This window comes from Bidens hawaiensis, unplaced genomic scaffold (genome assembly GCF_021521415.1).
Source record: "Bidens hawaiensis isolate Kalapana, Puna unplaced genomic scaffold, B.hawaiensis_p1.1 tig00020322_1, whole genome shotgun sequence".
Lineage (NCBI taxonomy): Eukaryota > Viridiplantae > Streptophyta > Magnoliopsida > Asterales > Asteraceae > Bidens > Bidens hawaiensis.
In genome coordinates, this window is record NW_027493088.1 from 124462 (window position 1) to 145947 (window position 21486).

Consider the following 21486-nt stretch of genomic DNA (forward strand, 5'->3'; position numbering starts at 1 on the left):
TGAGCTGTTACGTGATGAAACAAACTGAAAAATCGCTTAAACGAGCTGCTACGCAATGAAACGAACTGAAAAATCGCTTACACGAGCTGCTACGCAATGAAACGAACTGAAAAATCGCTTAAACGAGCTGCTACTCAATGAAACGAACTAAAAAATCGCTTAAACGAGCTGCTACGCAATGAAACGAACTGAAAAATCGCTTAAACGAGCTGCTACGCAATGAAACGAACTGAAAAATCTCTTAAACGAGCTGTTAAGCGCTGAAACGAACTGAAAAATCGCTTAAACGAGCTGTTACGCGCTGAAACTAACTGAAAAATCGCTTAAACGAGCTGTTACGCGCTGAAACGAACTGAAAAATCGCTTAAACGAGCTGTTACGCGCTGAAACTAACTGAAAAATCGCTTAAACGAGCTGTTACGCGCTGAAACGAACTGAAAAATCGCTTAAACGAGTTGTTACGTGCTGAAACGAAATGAAAAATCGCTTAAACGAGTTTTGACCCAAACCCGTTTTGACCTGTTTCAACCTTGACCCGTTCTAACCCGAACCTGTTGACCCTAACCCGTTGCGACCCGAACCAAAACAACCCTTTTTTAAGTGACCCGTTTCGACCATAACCCGTTCCAACCCATGATCCGTTTTGGTCCAACCCAACCCATTTGCCACCTCTAATTATTTCTTTCAAGATATAGATTGACTATTTTAATATTGATAACATAAATTTAATAAAACAACATACTTACAATTTACATATAGCCTTTAGCTAGCCACCTAATTTCTAACAACTCTCATGTACTTTATATGTGTCAATGATGCATGTAACCTTATTCATTGTAAGTATTAATTAAGTAAATATCTGCTTCGATGGGCCTCATGCACGTTTCGTTCTTTCCTCCACGATAACACATCAACACCTTATCTTCCCCCTCTCTCTAGGATTCACAACATAATAACATAATAAGTTATACGTAGGTAATTTAGTCTCATGTAATACATGGTTGTAAAATCACGTTCACACACAACCCAATACACGTCGGATATCTGTTATATAACTATTCATCAAGTATCAGGTATATCTATAGGTAATTAGGTATTCACGTCACCCTTTGGATCTTTCATGTTGATCCTTAGATGCCCACATGTGTGTATTTTGGTAACATTATTGGAGTGATGGTACAAAGGACTACACTCAATCATTTCGTTTTTTTCCACCTATTCTCGTGTCCTTTATATTTTATTTAGGTTTTTTTTCATACTTTAACTATATATTAAACAAAATTCTGTTTGATTATTTTTAATGTTCATGTTATGTGTTTTTAATTGTTTTTTTTTTGGTTTAAAAATCGGCTATTTGCCTTCAACTTTTGGTTTGTGTTACTTTTTTAAACTTTTGAGTTATCATATTATTCATTTTACTTTTAAAAAAACTGAAACAAAAATACTAAATAAAAGAAAGTGCGGAAAAGGTGGAGTGGTGAGATGGGAATGATTTACCACTCCAATTTGATAGGTTGGTAAGATGGTTAGAGTTAAAATTTGGTTGTTTATTATTATTATTATTATTATTTGTAATATTTTGTATGACACCATGCATTTAAATAAATTTTATACTTTACTCAAACCCTCTCTGCACACCACTCATATTCTTCTGTTTTTTCGTGTTTGATTTTTTGAATTTATTTTTATATTTTATCATCTGATTTTTAAATGTAAGACCTTTTATAAAATTCTAAGAAACTTAGTCCCGATTGTTTTGTAAGATATATGGGTAATTAATATTTAGGGCATGAATTAACTTAAGACACCAATAGGATTTGGAATAATTGAATAGTCATGGCTTATCGAATTTTGTTTTAATTATTTTTTTTATCACGATTATTGTCAATTTAGAAAGAAAAAAAAAGAGATATAAAGGTGCTTATTTTTTTGTATTATTATAGGACATTCGAAATCTCAAAACAAAAGCATTAAGAGTAATATTCTTAGTGTAACTTAACTGATTTATATTATTAAAATAGAATATTAAAACTAGTAATAAACTATATACTGCTAAGATAAGGTTTTCGTCGTATCAACCACCCCCAACATATACCTTACATAATAAAAATACAGTATAACCATTAATGCACCGAATAGAAGCACATAGAACAGAGATCGTACAACAGAGTTGTACAACAACAGAGTTAAAAGTTTCAAACAATAAAAGATGAGAAAAATGTATACATGCATTAAAACATGATACCTTTCAAATGTATCGTTCTTTAAATCATATTGTTGTATTGTCTAATTATGATTGATGTATGATGTATCTATAATACGAAATCACAATTGCTACTTGTTAGACAAATAGGTTGATTGTTTCGCTCATATATCTTCCAAGAGAAAAAAAAGATCTATGGGAGTTCTTTTCTAAATCCTAAAAGGAGTATCTTGAAATTCATAATGATTTTGTCTATAAACTGTTTCATTCGAACTTTTAGGTCCCGATTCCAAAGAGGTTTCCCTTCTCTCTTCTTTTTTTCAGGATTCTGTTAAAAAATAACAAACCGTAAACTAAAATGAAAATAACTAAAATAGTGAAGTTGATAGAACATTCCATCTCGGCAGATCTAGTACGGGTTGAGGGATTGCCACACCACCCCTAACTTTCTTGACGAAATACAATTTCTACTGCAAATGTTTTCTTCTTATTCTTCGTTTTATGTATTGCTAGACACCTACTATTATATTTATTGGTCTAAAGTGACCATAAGATATCATTACTTACAAAATATCCAAATTAAGTTGGAAAATATAGAAAGAAAAAGAAGAAAGTTACATGTATAGTTGTACACACACATTCATACATATAGATATGAAAAAGTACTTTCTGTTCCTACTCCAATTTTCTTCACTGACATGGGAATACCCTGCACACACATATCTTCACACACGCACGCATAATCCCCACCTCATTAAATACACACACACACACACGACAAAGATAGCAATACACCAAACTCACTATTTAACATAACATATTTATTTGTTCATCCAAATATTACAAGTTTTGAGTTTGAGTTCATGGAGTTTTTTACTCACAACTTTGGTCACTCACAATTACCACCTGGCTTTAAGTTCCACCCTACCGATGAAGAACTCATCTCATGTTACCTCCTCCGGAAGGTTCTCGACGGCAGCTTCACCGGCCATGCCATTGCCGACGTCGATCTCAACAAATGCGAACCATGGGAGCTTCCTCGTAAGTTTAATAATTCAACAAATTTAATTAAAAACTTATACATATATTTTGTTAATATGGTTATCTATACGGTATACACAACTTAAATCTAATACCACACCGTATCAAACAGCTGTCTAGACAGAGATTGAAAGACCGTTTTGACCAACAAATTTATATTTGGTTAAAAACTTAGATAGGTCGTCTAGATACTAACTAAAGTGTCGTTAGACCAATTAGAGCATTCTCAGCCCGTGCCTATATTTATGTGAGTAGTTTTGTAAATTATATATTATGGTTATGAGTGGTTGTTAGCGGACAAGGGAGAGAATATTATTTGACAAAGTTAAATTTGAGGTTCCATTGTTAATTTCGTATAATTTTTTAATATTTTTTGAAAATAATTGTGAGTAGAAAAAAAAAAGAAAACAAAATAATAAAGATATAAAAATGTATTATTTAATTGAAACTAGAAGTATAATAGATGATAATTTTTAGTGTAATTATATGGACATGAGTAAAGAATGTTAGGAAAGCTCTAACCGACCCCAATAGTTATAATGACCGTCCTAACTAATAATTTCAGTGTTCGGATTTTCATTTTGTCAAAACTACGGTTAAAATGTTTTGTGAATATCCGTTTGATGGCGTGTATCAGATGCGGTGTTGTAGCTATAGCACACGAATTGTTAATGTTGTGTGATTAAACAGAAAGGGCAAAAATGGGGGGAAAAGAGTGGTACTTTTTCAGTCTACGTGACCGGAAGTACCCGACAGGACTGAGGACAAACCGGGCGACGGAGGCGGGTTACTGGAAAGCCACAGGGAAAGATAAGGAGATTTATAGTTCAAAGAGTTCATGTTTAGTGGGCATGAAGAAAACTCTAGTGTTTTATCGAGGTAGAGCTCCTAAAGGGGAAAAAAGCAATTGGGTGCTGCATGAATATCGTCTTGAAGGCAAATTTGCTTACCATTTTCTCTCCATAACTTCCAAGGTACATCACATTATTACATAATTATTTTTGGGTTAGCTAGTAATATTATGATTTATCAGTAGAGTACATTTGAAAGTATTTGTACAACTAATTTGTCCATCTATACACACATCTTCGGATGGAGGTGTGACAACCATTTTGACCAAAAACTTTATTAGCTTGATCGTTTGTATATAGTCGGAACTGTCGTCCGGATATTTGCCAAACAGTTGTTATAACCAATAATTTTCAAAGTTTGATTACCTACCGTCTGAACACTTAATATTGTTCAAATGCTTAGACAATAATTTTTTAAGTTTGACTTCTTTTTTTTTTCAAAAAAAAAACGATTGTTTTATGTACGCCTTTTTGATAACGTGAAATTAGATGAATGTGTTCTATTTGATAACGTGAAAATAGATGAATGTGGTCTAATAATAACATGACCCTAATCCAATATATTGCATTGTTGCATTAAGAAACAACATAGGGTCTTATCGGAAGCAATCTCTTTAATTCTACGGGTTAAAGGTAAGGCTGTCTATATCTTACCCTTACCGGACCCTTTCATAGATGTGATATTGATGGGATTTACTGAGTACGATGATGATGATTTATGGTATGAAGTTATGATCTTTGCATGCACAATCTAACCCTTATTTTTTAAATTTTCTTAATTAGGATGAATGGGTGATTTGTCGAGTGTTTCAAAAGAACAGCTCCGGCGGGAACAGTCGTTCCTGCACCGTAGGAGGGGCGAAACGAGCAGCCAACGGAACAAACTCCACCAACATCACCTCTTCTACCTCAGTTTCCCTTCCACCGGTCCTAGAACCCTCATACGCATCCGCCTCATCAACATACACGGCTGACCACGACACCTGCTCCTACGACAGCAACTCCGCCTCAAAAGAGCACGTGCCCTGTTTCTCCACCGCCTCCGTCAGCAACTTCGACTCACAATCTGTTTCTGACCTTCCTCCACTACCTATATCCACCGCAACATTCGCTGGCAACGACATGGAATACCCGAAGAATGCGGGTGTGCCCGCATTCCCTAGCTTGAGGGCACTTCAGGAGAATCTTCAGCTACCGTTCTTCTACTCGTATATAGTGCCACCTCAGCCACAGGTTGTTTATGATGGGAACATGTTTGGCGGGAATTGGACGCCGGTTGTTTCTTCAGTAACGGAGAATCAGAAGCCGGGTCCCACTGAGTTGGATTGCATCTGGAGCTTCTGATTATTAACCATTAACATTAAATTTATGTATCATGCATGCATGTATGTTCTTATCGGAAGGCTTTATGTGGATGATGATAGCAGTACTAGTACGGAAATATACAATATTATTATGTACCAATATTTGTTGTACGCATGTGTTATGTGATGTGTGTTGTATTATGTATGATGCTTAAGGCTTGTTTTAAGATTTAATGGATTTATTTTAGTGTATTCTTTTAGATGTTGAAGGAATGCTTGTATGGTTGTTTAATACTTTAATTCATGCAAACCGAACCGCCAAGGGTGTTGTCCGATTTTAACAATATTGGACGAGGGGTAACAACTGTTTAAAACTGCATTCGACTTATGAAGATACTAATTATGGGTGTCATTTGTGTCATGTTGGTGAAGGATTAATCTTGAATTATTAGTAAAGTTAAAGGTTTATTTTGTTAAGTTATTATAATTTAGTTATTTGAATTGTAGTAGGTTTAGGAAAGGTATGTCTTCGAGAGCAAGTTTAGTGAGTCTATAAATAGGGTTTAATTTATTAGTTTTATTGGTGAGAGTCAAGAGAGAAGTTGAGAGAGAGTTAAGAGAGAGTCAAGGAGTCTCATCTCCATGTACGTTTGATAAGTTCGTGAAGTTCGTTTGATATATGAAAAGAGTCAAGGGTTGTCACCTCAATTTCTCGTGTTCGTTTGTTTGATAAGTTCGTTTGATCTGATTGTTTGATCCGCCTGGGCCAACAATTGGTATCAGAGCTACGGCTCATTACACACGTGAAACTTCCACCGCCGTCTGGCAGATCGCTCGGAGAAAAGGTTTGTGTCGTAGACCTTTAGTTTGATCGGAAATTCGTTAGCTAGGGTATTATTATTTTTCCCTCTATCGAGTGTGACAAAGAATAGGAAAGAAAAAGTTTTTTCTGTCTTTAGCAAACATATACAACGTCACTGTTGTTCACCATTAGTTTTTTTGCAATTGATATTGTGTGAATTAAAACAATTGTGTTCTTGTCTTATTCGACACCTAAATAACTTTATTAGCCCCCTCGAGAAGATAAATAAGTTGAAGTGCATTATATGAAAGTGGAATTAATTTCAAACTAAAAATTGGTGAATGGGTTTGGCAAGGAATAAGCCAATAAAAGAAAATTGAAATCTAGATTGTTTGGAGGGAAAAAGGGACGTGAAGTTGTAGTAGTCCACTTTGTGATTGCAATGTGGATTAAGAAAAGATAAGTTTGTACGGTTTGGTTATTTACTGAAGATTGATTTTGGATCGGGAATCAATTCTAATTGAAAGAGCGTTCTATTAATAAAGTAAAGATAGGAAAGACGCGATGACGATTGGGGGACTTCTAATATTGACAAAATCGAACTACGAAGTATGGTCGACCAAGATGGAGGGATTTTTGAAAGACTATGGCTTTTGGGAAGTTATTGAACCTACAGTCGGTGTAGTTGTAGATGAAAGGAAGATGTACACAGCGTTGGGGTTCATATATTAAACCCTACCGGAAGACATCTTAGTACAAGTTGGCATGCTCATGAATGCTAAGGAAGCATGACGTGTTTTGAAGATTCAATTTCTTGGAATTGATTATGTGCGAAAAGTAGATGAAAAAGCAGCTCAAGAAGCCGCTGAGAAAGAAAGATTGGATAAGATCGTTGAGAAGGAAAGACTGGATGCTATTGTTCAAGAAGAACAAGCACGTAAGAAAGATGCTCTGGAAGCTGCAGAGATAGAAGAAGCTTTGCAAGTTGTTTTGAGAAGTGAAGGTAAAGAAAGGTTGAATGAAGAAAAAGAAAGAATTTCTTCAGAAGAAGAAAAAGAGAAGACGGAGAATCTTAAGGTATGTTTTTATGACTCAAACAACCTTGAAGATGAGAAAATTGATAAGATAAGTGAGCAGAAAGTAAGCAAGAAATCTGCTACTAATGATGATAAGAGGAAGGATATTGTAATGAATGAAAGGAATTGTGCAGCTAACATGTCTGTAGATTTAGAAGCGTGTGTGAAAGTCAACAATCGAGCATTTGTTGATGAAAAGTCAGAACCGAATGAAAGGTTGAGAAGAATTGCCAGAATGGAAGGTCCAACAGGGTCTCATAAAGAAGGAAAGAATAGCTCATCTGCAAGTTTTGATGAGCAAAGAAAGAAAAGAAAAGTGAGAAAGAAGAACGTGAAGAATGAAGTGGTATGTGAGATCAATGTGGATGGTATGAATGATGAATGTGAAGAACTTGTTAAACAGGTTTGTTACAAACAACTGAAAAGAAAGGATAAAGATGAACCAATGATTAAAATTGAAGAGCTAAGAGTGATACGGGGAATTCAAGACCTTGGTGGTACAAATTCAAGATTAAGGGGGTGAATGAAGGATTAATCTTGAATTATTAGTAAAGTTAAAGGGTTATTTTGTTAAGTTATAATTTAGTTATTTGAATTGTAGTAGGTTTAGGAAAGGTATGTCTTGAAGAGCAAGTTTACTGAGTCTATAAATAGAGTTTAGTTTATTAGTTTTATTGGTTGGAGTCAAGAGAGAAGTTGAGAGAGAGTTAAGAGAGAGTTAAGGAGTCTCATCTCCATGTACGTTTGATAAGTTCGTGAAGTTCGTTTGGTATGTTCGTTTGATATATGAAAAGAGTCGAGGGTTGTCACCTCAATTTCTCGTGTTCGTTTGTTTGATAAGTTTGTTTGATCTGATTGTTTGATCCGCCTGGGCCAACAGTTGGTGCTTCACGGGTCGAGCAGGTAAGCCAGAACACGATCCATTTGTGTTGAAGACACCGGCGTTAATTAACACCAACACGCTTAAAATCATATCGTTATCCTGGTTTTTTCGTTTAATGTTTATTAATTTATCTGTACAAGTAATAGCCAATGGCTATTAATACGTTAAACAACCAATGATTTTAACGCAAATTAATCGGTGTCTTTTTAGTTGCTCTTATATATTCTTTATACCTCATTCTTTAATCGGTGTCTGTTTGGTTTTACGGATCCGCGGATAGCCCAAAACTTCAAGCTAAGCCCAGTTGAGTTCAGGTGCAATCCACCACTTTGTTGACTACTGGCGGCCTATTATGATAAATTAGCTTTATAGTCATTCCAATTTCCATGTGTTTTCCGATACCAAAACTAAACTCACGACATTATTTTAAATGCATTTCATTTATCTTAAATTTACTTTGAAAATGTTGGAAATAATATAGTACAGAAAAAGCTTTAAATCGTCATCTTAACACTTATTTTTCATAACCTATAAAAATATAAGCAAATTAAACTAGTATATAAAATATTTAACATGAAAATTATAGATAATAAATTACACGGGTAAATTAATACAACTCATAAGCATTGATTGTCTCGTCACTTTCTCATTGTTGCTGACACCACCACCATCGTCCTTGACTGCTCATTGATGTTTGCTGCCTTGCTTGCCTCAATCATCACCTGCACTATATCCATCACCACAATGCACCACCATAGTCACATCTATCATTGCCACTACAAACACCACCTTCATTGTTGGTTTGCTGTGAACACTACCCTCCGTCGCAAACATTATGACCATCACCTCGTCATCGTTAGGACCACCACCCTTGTCTTCCACCCCCAAGACCTACATTATCATCACCAGCTGTTGTAACAATATATAGCGGATAACACTGTTTTATAACTTTATAAAAGGACCACTTTTAACAAGACTTCATGTTACTCATAACCAGTTTTTGATTTGAAACAAATTTCTACACGACTCCATGTAACGTATAACCATTTTTGGTTTAAAACCAATTCTTTTTAACTTATTTAGTGTGTGTTTAGGATTCTTTATTTTCCTCTTCTTATGACTTATGATGGTTGAATGAGTCTTTTTTATGTTAATAAAGTGTTTGGAAACACATAAGATATTTTTCATTTTTCTTATCAAGAAAGCCAAAACAAGGGTTTTCAATAAGTTGGAGTTTGCTAACTTATTTCCTTACATGATTAGAATACACATTACATCATTTCAAGTTCCATTCCACCCATTACTAACTTATATGTCATTTATAGTCATTTAAATCAATAAGTTAAACCAAACACGTTTTAAACAACTACTTATTATCTGATGTTAAATTCAAACACTATTTTGAAAACTCTTTATTAGATAGTCATGAGACTTTTTCAACTTATCACCAGTGTTTTGAAACCTGGACGGGCCGGTGGGACGGTCTGACCGGGACCCGCTAGGTATTATGGTCCGGTTCGCACTATAAGACCCGTTTTCTAACAACTCGGCTGGGTTGCGCGGTTTCCGGTCAGATCAGAACCGATGAACCGGCGGTTGAACTCGTAACCCCTTGTATTTACATTAAATTAAAAATTAAATGGGCATGGAGACAACCATGATTCAATCCTGAGCACGTTCAAAGGGAAAAGCTTTAATAAATATCACATGAGCCAACCAACAAAACTCTATTTATGTCTATTTAATACAAAAATAAACCTTATATCCTTAAAAAGCAGTGGAGACATAAATGGACATTTTTTTTTTATTAAAGTAGGCTATTTATAATATTTTTTTGTTATCATTATTTTATATGTATGTGAATAATATAAACATATATTTATATTATTTACGACGTCATCCGGGTCAAACATCGGTCCGTCTTCTGGGTTAGTTCGATCTTTGACCCGATAAGACGTCCGAATCAACGTTCGGACCAGGTCTAAAAAATTACTTATCACAAAAAAAACATTTTTTACTTAAATAAGGAATTCCAAACACCCCCCTTAAATTTACATTTGAACACAAAACAAACTAATACTCTTCCAAAAAAATCCCTTTTTTTCTTACACTTCACTCATTTTGTTTACATAATTGAGAGTAAATCTAACTATACTATTAAATCAATTGAGTTTATGTCCACTTGACCTCTACCTATTGGTCATTTTTTATTGTTTCCAAATATAACAACCACTTATAAGAATTTCTTAACAATTAAATAATTCAAAAATATATTAAATTAATCAACAACCCATCTACCTATACTATTAAAACATTTTTTTCAGCACATTGCACCATTCTATTGGTCTATTTTATTATTTTCCATAAATACTAAACATTCCTAGAATTTCTTAATAATATAATGATTCAAAAAGAAATTAATATTACATCAATGGATGGACCCGTTTTATGCTCCTTTTGATCCGTTTACCCGTTGTTATTTGATTGTAAGGTTTAATTATAGATTTATCAAATTGATTTTGACTAAATTAAAACACATTATTAACCTTACCATAAGATGTAAACCTTATTTATGGATTTTGAATTTTGATATAATTACTAATCAAAATGATTTATTTTTAAAATTCAAATTCTCCACGTTTAAGAGATTTTTAGATCAAGAAAGTTGGCACATAATCTTTGTGAGTATGAGAATAAATTATGCAAAAGGTCTTACCTCTCCCTTTTCTAAGATCTCATGCTATGATGAAATAAAATGCATATGAAACTACTACTTCAGTTATTTTCACAAAAATTAATTCAAAATACTCTTGAAAAGGAAGTTAGATTCTGATTATATTAATAATTTATTATGTTAATATACTAGCTTGCACTATTTCGTGGCATTGTTTAACTAGATTATTAGTTTGTCGGTGGTTTTTTTTAATATTTACTAGAAGAGGTTCAAAATAATTTTGCTTGTGTTTATGTTATTTTTTTAACCTATCTTAGCTTATTTTTCTTTTTATGTTTTATTATTACGTCTGTAACACTCATACTAACAAAATAATAAAACATAACATTAACTTTAATAATTTAAAACATTTAAACCGTTTTAACTTTACATTCATCCTTAATAAAAAGTTGTATATCACCAATCAATTCTGTTAATAAATTTGGAAACACCTAAGTTTAAGGTATAAAATGATTCAATTATAATTATAATTATAGTTATGAAATAATAAATTACTAAAATATCGGTTCAGTTATTAAAATGTTAGATACACTCAAGCTGTTAATTGCTAATATCTCGTATCAGTGATTATAAGTTTTAATGTTGTTAAAAGTTGTAAATAAAAGTTTTAAATTAATATTTTAAGCGTTTCAGATTTATTGTTTGTTTTTAATGTTAGGGACTTATGATGAATAAAAGTATACGAAAAGGTCAAATTTTGCCTTTCTTGAATTCAAAAAATGAAGGTTTTAACTTTATTATCTTCTAATGTTTTCTGTTATCAATTTTAAGACTTTGATTACGAAAATTCATGATCTGAAGACAAAACCAAAGTTTAAGTCAGGGGATTGATCTGAATCAGTTGCTACTCTTAGTGTTGACAAGGTACAAAATTGGGTTTTCATTTTTTTTTTTTGTATATATATGGTTTTTTTTATACACAGGTCGTTTTTCGATTGTTGGTAGCATGAAGACATTGCAACACATAGTGAAATTGACATAGATCAAAACGGGGTGAGTGTTATATATATTATGTTAAGTGTTTATTTTTTTAATTATTAGTTTTTTTAAAGATTATATGAAATTTATAAGTATCTTATGGTAAGCTGTAGTTGGAAGTTGCACAATTTAGGGATGGTTGGAAAGCTGAGTTCCCAACTACAAGATTAAGAACTATGGTTCTAGAACAAACATAAGACCTAAAATTGAAGGATCTAGCTTGGCAAGGCACGTGTTTGGTATAGTGTATGTTCTACATGTTTGACAATATTATTTTTTTATGTTATTTTTGTGTTTTTTTTAAGTTCTCACTACATAATCATTAAGAGGTTACAAATGGACCGGTGGGGGTTCCGGTTAAAACATGTACATATGGACTTGAAAGGGTTGATCTAAATACATTTATGTTTCGTATTTAATTATTTATATTCATAAATTTTGAAAGTTTGGGAAAATGCAGATGAATTCATACATGAAAGATTTGGATTAGACGGGCCAAATGTCAAATGAAGTCAAAACGATTACAAGTAATCTCATATCCACTTTGACTATGATTTTATATAGTCAAACATGTTGCATTTTAATTTTGAGTGTTTCTATTTATTGTGGTATGTTAAAAAAATCAACTTTTTTCAAAATTAAAGTTTATAAACTTAATTTTCGATCTCTGTATCTTGGGGCCCTTTTTCTTTTCCCTTGATAAACTTTCAAAAGAAACTTGGTTGTTTATGGCTGTGATTTTTACTAATTCATAGATGTTTAACCCATAAACCTTGATGTACCCCTTTATGTCAATCTTGAAGAGCAGTTTTTTTGCTTTAAGACTATTATTTCTGTGTTTAATAATTAATTATTATACTAATGTAATTATTTCTAGTCCCTATATTCATATTATGAATGCAATGTTTCTTTGCTTTTAATAAATGATTTTGTCTAACAGGCTCATCTCATATATATACGTGTTGCAGGTATGAACCAGCCAGTTTGTGGGTAAACCGAGTCATGTTCAAACCATTTTGACTTTTAAACCATTTGGATGTTCCCCTTTTATCGACATATGTTTTAATTAAACAGCCCAAAATCTATTTTTTGAACAATTTATTGTTTTTTTTGTTTATGGATTTAATGGTGGATCTCATGACAATGTATGTGTGGTAGCCCTATATAATCGATGTGTGGCTTGGAGAGAATGGTTGATGGCATGGCACGTAGTTTGTCGGTTTCAATAAGTAGTTTAAGAAGTTGTTACACTAACGGCTATCCCAGATCTTTTGAAAGCCCATTTGGCAAATACAATGTCTTTTCAAACGATAAAACACATGGCCTAAACACATAAACAGGTTCAAGACGAGCCGTAAATAACCAAATACCTAAATGGGTTGGGGCAGTTAGGTTCCGAGATGGCCCATCTACAAGAAGTGTTTGGAAAGCATCAGACGATGTCACGATGAAGCCATTTTTGAAGCAATCAGAAAGCAGAAAAACAGGATATTAATATGGCATTTGATGAAGTTTTGTCGAGTGGGAAAAATATTGATTTTTGAAATGCTTATTTTGGATAAACAAGGTAAACTTTTGTATTTCCGAGAATTTAATATTTCTACCCTTTTTATTGTTGGTTCGGTTTTGTATCAGTTTGGTTTAGTTGTATCCGTTTTTGGTTTCGGTTAGGTTTTAGTTTTTTTTTTTTTGGTTTTTAGTTTCATTTTGGTTTTGATTTTTCCCGACTTTTGTTTTTTTCAATTTAAGAATTATTTTTTGTTTTTTGTTCTTTTTTTTTTGTTTTTGAGTACGTTTCAGTAGGATTTTTTTTGTTGTGTTTTTCGTTTTTTTTTTGGGTTTTTGATTACGTTTCAGTAGGATTTTTTTTGTTGTTGGTTTTGTTTCAGTTTTTTAGTTAGCGTTTTTAGTTTCATTTTGGTTTGGGTTCAATTTATTCGCTTTTGGTTTCGGTTTGGATTTCATTTTTTAGTCTCATTTTAGTTCGTTTCAGTTTATTGGGTTGTTTTGATTTTGGTTTCGGTTTGGTTTCCCGTTTTTTAGATTTCGGTTTGGTTTTTTGTTTAGGTTTCGGTTCAATTTCTGTAACAGTTAATGACATGCTTGTTTCAGTCGGTTCAAGAAGAAATGACATTTGCAAATTTTGCATTCCCTCAATCTTAATATGTGAACACATGTTTTATTTTGTTTGGAAGGTAAGGGGTTAAACTCTAATCATTTTGCAACACAAGTCCAAGTTAACAATTGGAACACATGTGAACTAAAAGAAGAGTCATCATTTTGCAATACAAGTCCAAGTAAATAGTTAGATAATCTTTTGTAATTAAATGATTCATGTATAGAAGACACTTTTTAGGCGCCATTTTTATTTCTCATGTTGTAATAATAATTAGTTGTTTGTGTGTTTTACAAATTTATATTATTGAAATTAAGAAATGAATGTTTCTAATTGACGATTTTTATATTACCACCCGTGTCGTACACGGGTCAATAAGCTAGTAATATTATTATTATTATTATTATTATTTTCAATTATAATATTAAAAAAGAAACTAATGTAATTGTTTTTCATATTATCTCCTCTCCAGGATAAGATAAGACTCCATTTACAAAACCTGCAAACCAACCTTCAACACTCCTTTAACAACAATGGCAACAGCAGCAGCTCAATGCCTCTACCTCTCTTGCAGGTTCCAATCTATCTCTCTTTCTTCATCCTCTTCTTCACGGCCAACAGCCACCGCCTTCAAGCCACTTAGCTCCTCCGCACACACTTCAATCAACGCATTCTCCACTGGTATGTCATCTTTACGGTTCATATACAAAAACCCATATCTTAATTATCGAATAATGAACTCAATTGATTAAATTTACAGGGTTTGTGTCCGTAAACCCTATTGTTGGACGCCAAGTGCGTCGGCCGGTTTTGATTGTGTGTGAAGCCGGGAAGAAGCCGGATTCTGCTGCGAAACGAGCTCGACAAGCCGAAAAGAGGCGGTTGTATAATAAGGCTCGCAAATCCGAAATCAGAACCAGGATGAAGAAGGTAAATTTTTATTTAAAATCATATTAACTGGAATGCGGTTTAACATAGATTGACCTAACCGTAACCCGTGTTGTAGAACTCGCTAGGCGCTAGTGGGGCTGCGGGTAAGGAGTAACGATTAGTCGGATTGAAATTTGTATGTAGGTTTTGAAATATACGAATAGATCCCGAATTTTCAATTTTGACCAAGTTTGATCAAATAGAGATTAATCGGCAACTAATCGGGGGGTAGGGATTAGTAGTTAATCGCTGGATTTTTACAACCATGACCGTAACCGAAAACCGAATCGTTAACTGGAAAAATTAACCATAACCGAATCGTTAGATTGACCTAACCGTAACCCGTGTTGTAGAACTCGCTAGGCGTCAGTTGGGTGATGGGGGTAGGGAGTAGCGGTTAATCGGATTGAAATTTGTATGTAGGTTTTGAAATATAGAAATATATCCCGAATTTTCAATTTTGACCAAGTTTGATAAAATAGCGATTAATCGGCAACTAATCGGGGGTAAGGATTAGCAGTTAATCGTGGGATTTTTACAACCATGACTGTAACCGAAAACCGAATCGTTAACTGGAAAAAATAACCAAAACTGAACAAAACTGACAGTTATGGTTAAGTGAATATGATTAATCGACCATTTGGTTATGGTTATGGTTATGGTTAATGTGTCTTTGTAAACCGGCTTTAACCGATACTGAACTGGACCTTGTAATGTTTTTTCTTTTTTCAAATTTTATATTCATTTTTAGCTTTGAACATTTTATTTATCCTGCAACTGCAATGTGTTGTAGCAATCGCTAGGTGTTAGTCGAACGGTGGGGTACTGGTACATACTAGGAATTAATCAGATTGCAAGTTTTATATTAAATTTCCAGATTTATATATTTATTCACATTTTTATATGTAGTTTTCACTTTATATATATGCATACACCCACACACACATTTTGGCCCGAATATACAGGGCTTTCGTCGGAAATTAAAATTTTAAATTTTTTTGCCCCGAATTTGGCCTTGAAATTGCCTGATTTTGTCTGGAAACCGCCAATCTTGGCCAATTAGGTCCGCCTAGAACCGACTTTGACCATTGACTGATTATCGATTAATCAGCAATTTAGCGCCGATTTTTTAAACCATGTACAACTGTCTATGTCATAGCTTGAAACACCATAACCAAGCTTGGAACCGGCATTTCCAGCTTTGAAATTTCATGATTGAGCTTGGAACACCATAACCGAACCATTTTCAACTGGAAGTAAGGAAAAAAAAATACTGTAGATTGGACAATTAACTGAACTTAACTGAAACCAACCCATAATGTCGTAACCGAAGCTCGGATGTAGTTACAGTTATGGTTAAGCCCCATAACCGAATCGACTTTGCACATTATGGATAATGCTGCAACAATATCATCTGACGTGCAAGTTAACCTACGTTGTATGAATGTTTATAGGTTCTCGAAGAATTGGATACACTCAGGAAGAAGACTGATGCACAGCCTGAGGAAGTTATTGGCATCGAGAAGTTGATAGCGGAGGCTTATTCAGTCATTGACAAAGCAATTCAGGTAGGAACATTGCACAAGAACACTGGGGCCAGGAGGAAATCCCGCCTTGCGAGAAGAAAGAAAGCTGTGGAGATTCACCATGGCTGGTATGCACCCGCACCTGCATCTGAACCTGCTGCATCCACTGTTTGATGGCGTTATCTTTTGGCGTCTGTGCTATTGTAGATTATGTATTTGCAGGAAATTTTTGAGCAGAATATGTACTCAATGTGTAAGGTGTTGAGCACTGTGATCTCTTTGTTGTTTCACTTTGTTTTATATAAAAGTTATGACTAGTTTGATCCATTGATGGCTATCTGTGTTTTTTTCCTGGTCTTCGTGCTTAATGTAAGTTTCAAAGTTGCTCATTTATTTAGAAAGTTGTATACATTGACATTTGAATTTGTGATACTTTAAGCATATTTAACCCGTAAAGACGGGTGCAACCCGTTTCCTTTTTAGCTAGATTTATTGATTTAACTCGGCTAAGGCTACGTGTAGTGGGGGGTTACAAATTGAGGGTATAAGTGACATGTGACGCCCAGTCAGTAAAGAGAAATTTTTTATTTTAGGGGTGTAATTGTTTTGTAGTTTAATATTACCCCACGCATCATATATATGTTACACACAAATATATATATATATAAAATGTTATTATTTTCACAAACCACTCAGGCGACAAATACTCCCCCCCCACTTCTGTTGTCGCCCCACTTATCGCCTGGTTGGAGAAGAAGGGGGGGGGGGGGGGGTTCCTCCAAAAAGCCACCCTTTGTCGCCTGTTTTGCCACCTCACTACACAAAGCCTAACTAGGGATGGCAATGGGTCAGGTTTGGGTATTCCCAAACCCGTACCCGGTTATTAAAGTCCGTTCCAAACCCGTCAGGTTTTGATAAAATATCGGTCAGGTTTTTGACAAAATATAACTAATTTATTACAAAGATTGTTACCATAAAAAAATATCTCAAATAATTGACATAAACACAACAAATAATATATTTGGAATATAGTATATATTAGAGGTGCACAAACCGGTTTTTTTAAAAAAACCGGTTCGGTTATTAACCGGACCGGTTTTTTTGGCCCGGAAAAAAACCGGTTCGGTTAATAACCGGACCGGTTAATAACCGGTTTTTTGATGTCAAAACCCTAACCGGTCTAACCGGTTAGGACCGGTTTAGAAACCGGTTAATAAACCGGTTTTTTTATTAACCGGTTTTTTTTATTAACCGGTTTTTTTTTTTTTTTTAAATTTCGCGGTTTCAAATACGAATATTTGTTTTTTATATTTTGTACTTAATGAAGACCATTATTTTTTCACAGTATAGAGAAACTATTAAACGAAAAACTAAAATGTACAAAGCCCTAATCTCGTTTATAACAATCGTTAACAACCTAACTTTAAACTTGACACTTCTGGTCCCTCTAATTACACGAGGTGTGTAAAAAGCCATAAAAATCCACTTTATCAACTTCTGAGAACTACTCATGTACTTCCAAACACTATATAACTGTTAATAACAATCCGTTGACCGTAGTTGACTATCAGTGACTTATATTGACTAGGCTAGGCATATCTTATAACTTTCTTAAGTCACACACCTCAAATCAAGAAATTAATTTACATAACATACAACAATAAATCAATAATCAACCACCCAAATGTTTAAGTATAGGCATCTCTACAGTAAATGACTAAATTCTTTAGTAAAGAATATTAAGAACCATATATATATATATATATATATATATATATATATATATATATATATATATATTTCTTTGAATGCTAACATAAGAGAATTATCAAACACGGTTTTTTAAAAACCGGTTTTTTTTATAAACCGGTTAACCGGTTTTTCCATAACCGGTTAATAAAAAAATCGGTTTTTCCATTAACCGGTTCGTTAACCGGTTTTGGATCTAGAACTTGTAACCGAAAGACAAACCGGCGGTTTGTAAACCGGTCAAACCGGTTTTTAAAAAACCGGTTTTCGTAAAAACCGGTTTCCGGTTTAAACCGGTAAACCGGTTGGGGAACCGGTTTTTTTGGCCATCTCTAGTATATATATAACTAGTTTTTATCCCCCGTATTACGGGGGTTGTTTTATATTGTTTGCTCTTATATTTATTTATTTTTTTGAATTTATATTTTTTTATTATATGAAAGTTAATAATATACTTATTGTTTGATGATAAATTGTTTCACAAATAAATGAGATGTTATAACCCGGTTTAAAAGCTATATGGTTTTGATGAGACACAAGACCCGTTTATTTTTTTTACTATAAAATTAGTTTTTTAATTATAAATAATATTTATGAAAATTAATAATATACTTATGGTTTGATGAGACTCAAGACCCGTTTATTTTTTTACTATAAAATTGGTATTTAATCTAAATAAATAAGATATTCATTTTTAGTATATCTTATTTTATAGGATTTTTACATCAATAATTTGGTGAGAATAATTTTTAATTTAATTAGATGTTATGGGTTTGGTAAGACTCAAACCCATTAATTCGGATCAAGTGCATGAGAAGACTCCATTTAAAAATCAAGCAAATCTGGTGACTCCAAAAAAATGGGGAGCAACCACATCGCGACACATAAGATTTTTATGTTTTCGTTTATATATATTATAGATATAACAAGCTATATCATTATCGGGTACATCGAGTATATAATCGGGTAAACGGGTTTATGTTATTGGGTAATCGGGTCGGGTAATCGAGTATATTAGAAATCCTAAACCCGTCCCAAACCTGCGAAAAATTTCAAAACTAATCCCAACCCATCCCAAACCCTAATGAGTCGGGTATTACCCGTCCCATTTATATTGGGTTTCGGGTTATCCCATTGAGTTCGGGTATCATTGTCCTCCCTAAGCCTAACTACCAAACAACCCATATGGACAATGGGTCATAATCAAGTCATCAACAACAAATGATCTGTCCAAATTTCATCTTAAAACTTGTTTTCTTCTGGCGCTGCCATGAAAGTTGGCTAAAACAATTGATGGATGATAAGGTATTAACATTTAGATGTAAAATCTTCTGAGCTGAGTGGATGGTAAGCCAAGATAAGGCATTTCAGTTTCTGTTGATATTAGTTTGGTAATAGTCTTAAAACTCTTTTTTAACTATGTGATTTAGAAGGTTCTATTATTTTAGTACACTTTGGTTGACTTTCTATAACTTTATAACTAATTTATTTATTTGATTAATTGAACTTTGTTAGACTTGAACATTGAATGTCGATTTGCACTAGATGATTTGTCTATGTAAGCTAGATCAAGTGTAACCTTAGTAAACATCGCTTAATTCTTGATCATATTTAAAACTAGAAGTGATTGTTTTTTTCTTAGTAAACATAGCATGGGATTTTGCTAGGCTAAGGTATTTAGGTTTTTTTCGTATGTCAATCGTCGCAAGATTCATATTGCTTGAAACACCATCTTTGCGAAAGTTACATTTTTAATACGGTTAAGGGCATAAGGTTAGGGACTTAGGGACGTGGAGCTTAACCTATTATCTACCTGTAGGGTGGCATGATATTATGACATTTAATATACTAAAAATGATGTTCATTTGTGTTACATTTATACACACAAAATTGTTGTAATGGTATCATTTTGGGTTATTTATATGTCAATTTCAACTCAGTTTTAATATATATTGAGGTCTCTAAACGTGCATAAAGTATAAGTATACGTTCAAAAAAAAAAGAAAAAAAAATCATTGGTCAAGTTATGAATAGATGCCCAGTTTATCGGCGCCTCTCAACCAATGCTCGTTAGCGTTGTTGAAATTGGTCAATTGCTGATTCATCGTTGTCGATCGGATTGGATTCAGTACTCACAATTGATATATTTTCAATCTCTCACAAATAAGTGAAATCATTGATATTGTGTATTGCTTGAAACACCATATTTGCGAAAATTACATTTTTTAATATGAAAGTTATATATTTCACACGAAAGTTTACAAGTTACACAAAAGTTCACAAGTTTGCAAGAAAGGTTATAGTTTCATGTCCATATCCTTCTGTGCATGTCACGACTTTATTTTCTGGGTTACGCGAGACAACTTTTGTATAATTGAACCGTTATAAATAAACTTATTTATTTTGTAACACACGTTACTTTTTTTCGGAGTCAATACCTTTTTAACAACATCAGCATGGCAACAATGTTCAGTTTCATGTTTTTTTAGCTTTGCTACGAGCTAGTTTCGGATTTTTTACTACTATCGCAATATAACTTTGTAACTTGTAACCGTTTATGTTTAACTTTTATTTTAGGTCTTATACCATTGTAAAGATTATCTTTTGTTTTTGTTTTATGCATATGACGAATTCCTGACACAACAAACGGGAGATTTCACTAGTTATTATACATGTGTACTCAATATACATATTTTTATTCATTTGTTATGTACGATGTTCATTTGCCTGCTCTTTTTACAATGAAGAGAACACACCAAGAAAAATTCACGTGAATATAAAACACTCTATTAATGAGTGGGGCCTAGTAAACTAATAGTTTTCTCTTTTTACAATGTTTGTACGCGTATCTACTAATCTACAATGTGAATAATACATGTTAACAATCAAAGTAGAACTCAAACATGATACTTTTATTAGGCTATATAAATGGGGGTTAGAAACTTGAGGATAAGTGATATGTGACGCCTAGTCAAAAAAGAGAGAATTTTTGTTATCGTACCGGGGGGGGGGGGTGCTTCTCCAAAAAATCGCTCCTTATCACCCGAAATGCCGCCCCACTACGCATACACTTATGGTAGTGGCCCTCCTCTTTCAATGCACTACAACCTATACTAGTTTTATTGACCGACCAATAATATTGTACAACTACTTCAACCCAATTTGAACATGTGCTATATCAACCCACTAATCAACAACTATGTGTCATTTCACATTCCTACCCATTCCGTCCTCACATCTTCCAGGTTCTAGCTCAACCCACTTCGAGTCATGGAACTCGATTTCCATACCAC

General features: G+C 33.6%; 2 protein-coding genes across 2 annotated transcripts; both read left to right on the top strand.

Moving 5' to 3' along the window:
* Nucleotides 1-2716: 2716 nt before the first annotated feature.
* Nucleotides 2717-5447, top strand: LOC143560274 (protein CUP-SHAPED COTYLEDON 2-like). Its single transcript, XM_077048608.1, has 3 exons — nt 2717-3244; nt 3935-4218; nt 4879-5447. Exons 1-3 carry the CDS (start codon nt 3067-3069, stop codon nt 5437-5439), a joined length of 1023 nt encoding a protein of 340 aa, XP_076904723.1. The 5' UTR covers nt 2717-3066; the 3' UTR covers nt 5440-5447.
* A 9005-nt stretch (nt 5448-14452) lies between these two features.
* Nucleotides 14453-16771, top strand: LOC143560275 (small ribosomal subunit protein bS20c-like). Its single transcript, XM_077048609.1, has 3 exons — nt 14453-14669; nt 14749-14918; nt 16373-16771. Exons 1-3 carry the CDS (start codon nt 14522-14524, stop codon nt 16616-16618), a joined length of 564 nt encoding a protein of 187 aa, XP_076904724.1. The 5' UTR covers nt 14453-14521; the 3' UTR covers nt 16619-16771.
* Nucleotides 16772-21486: the final 4715 nt, after the last annotated feature.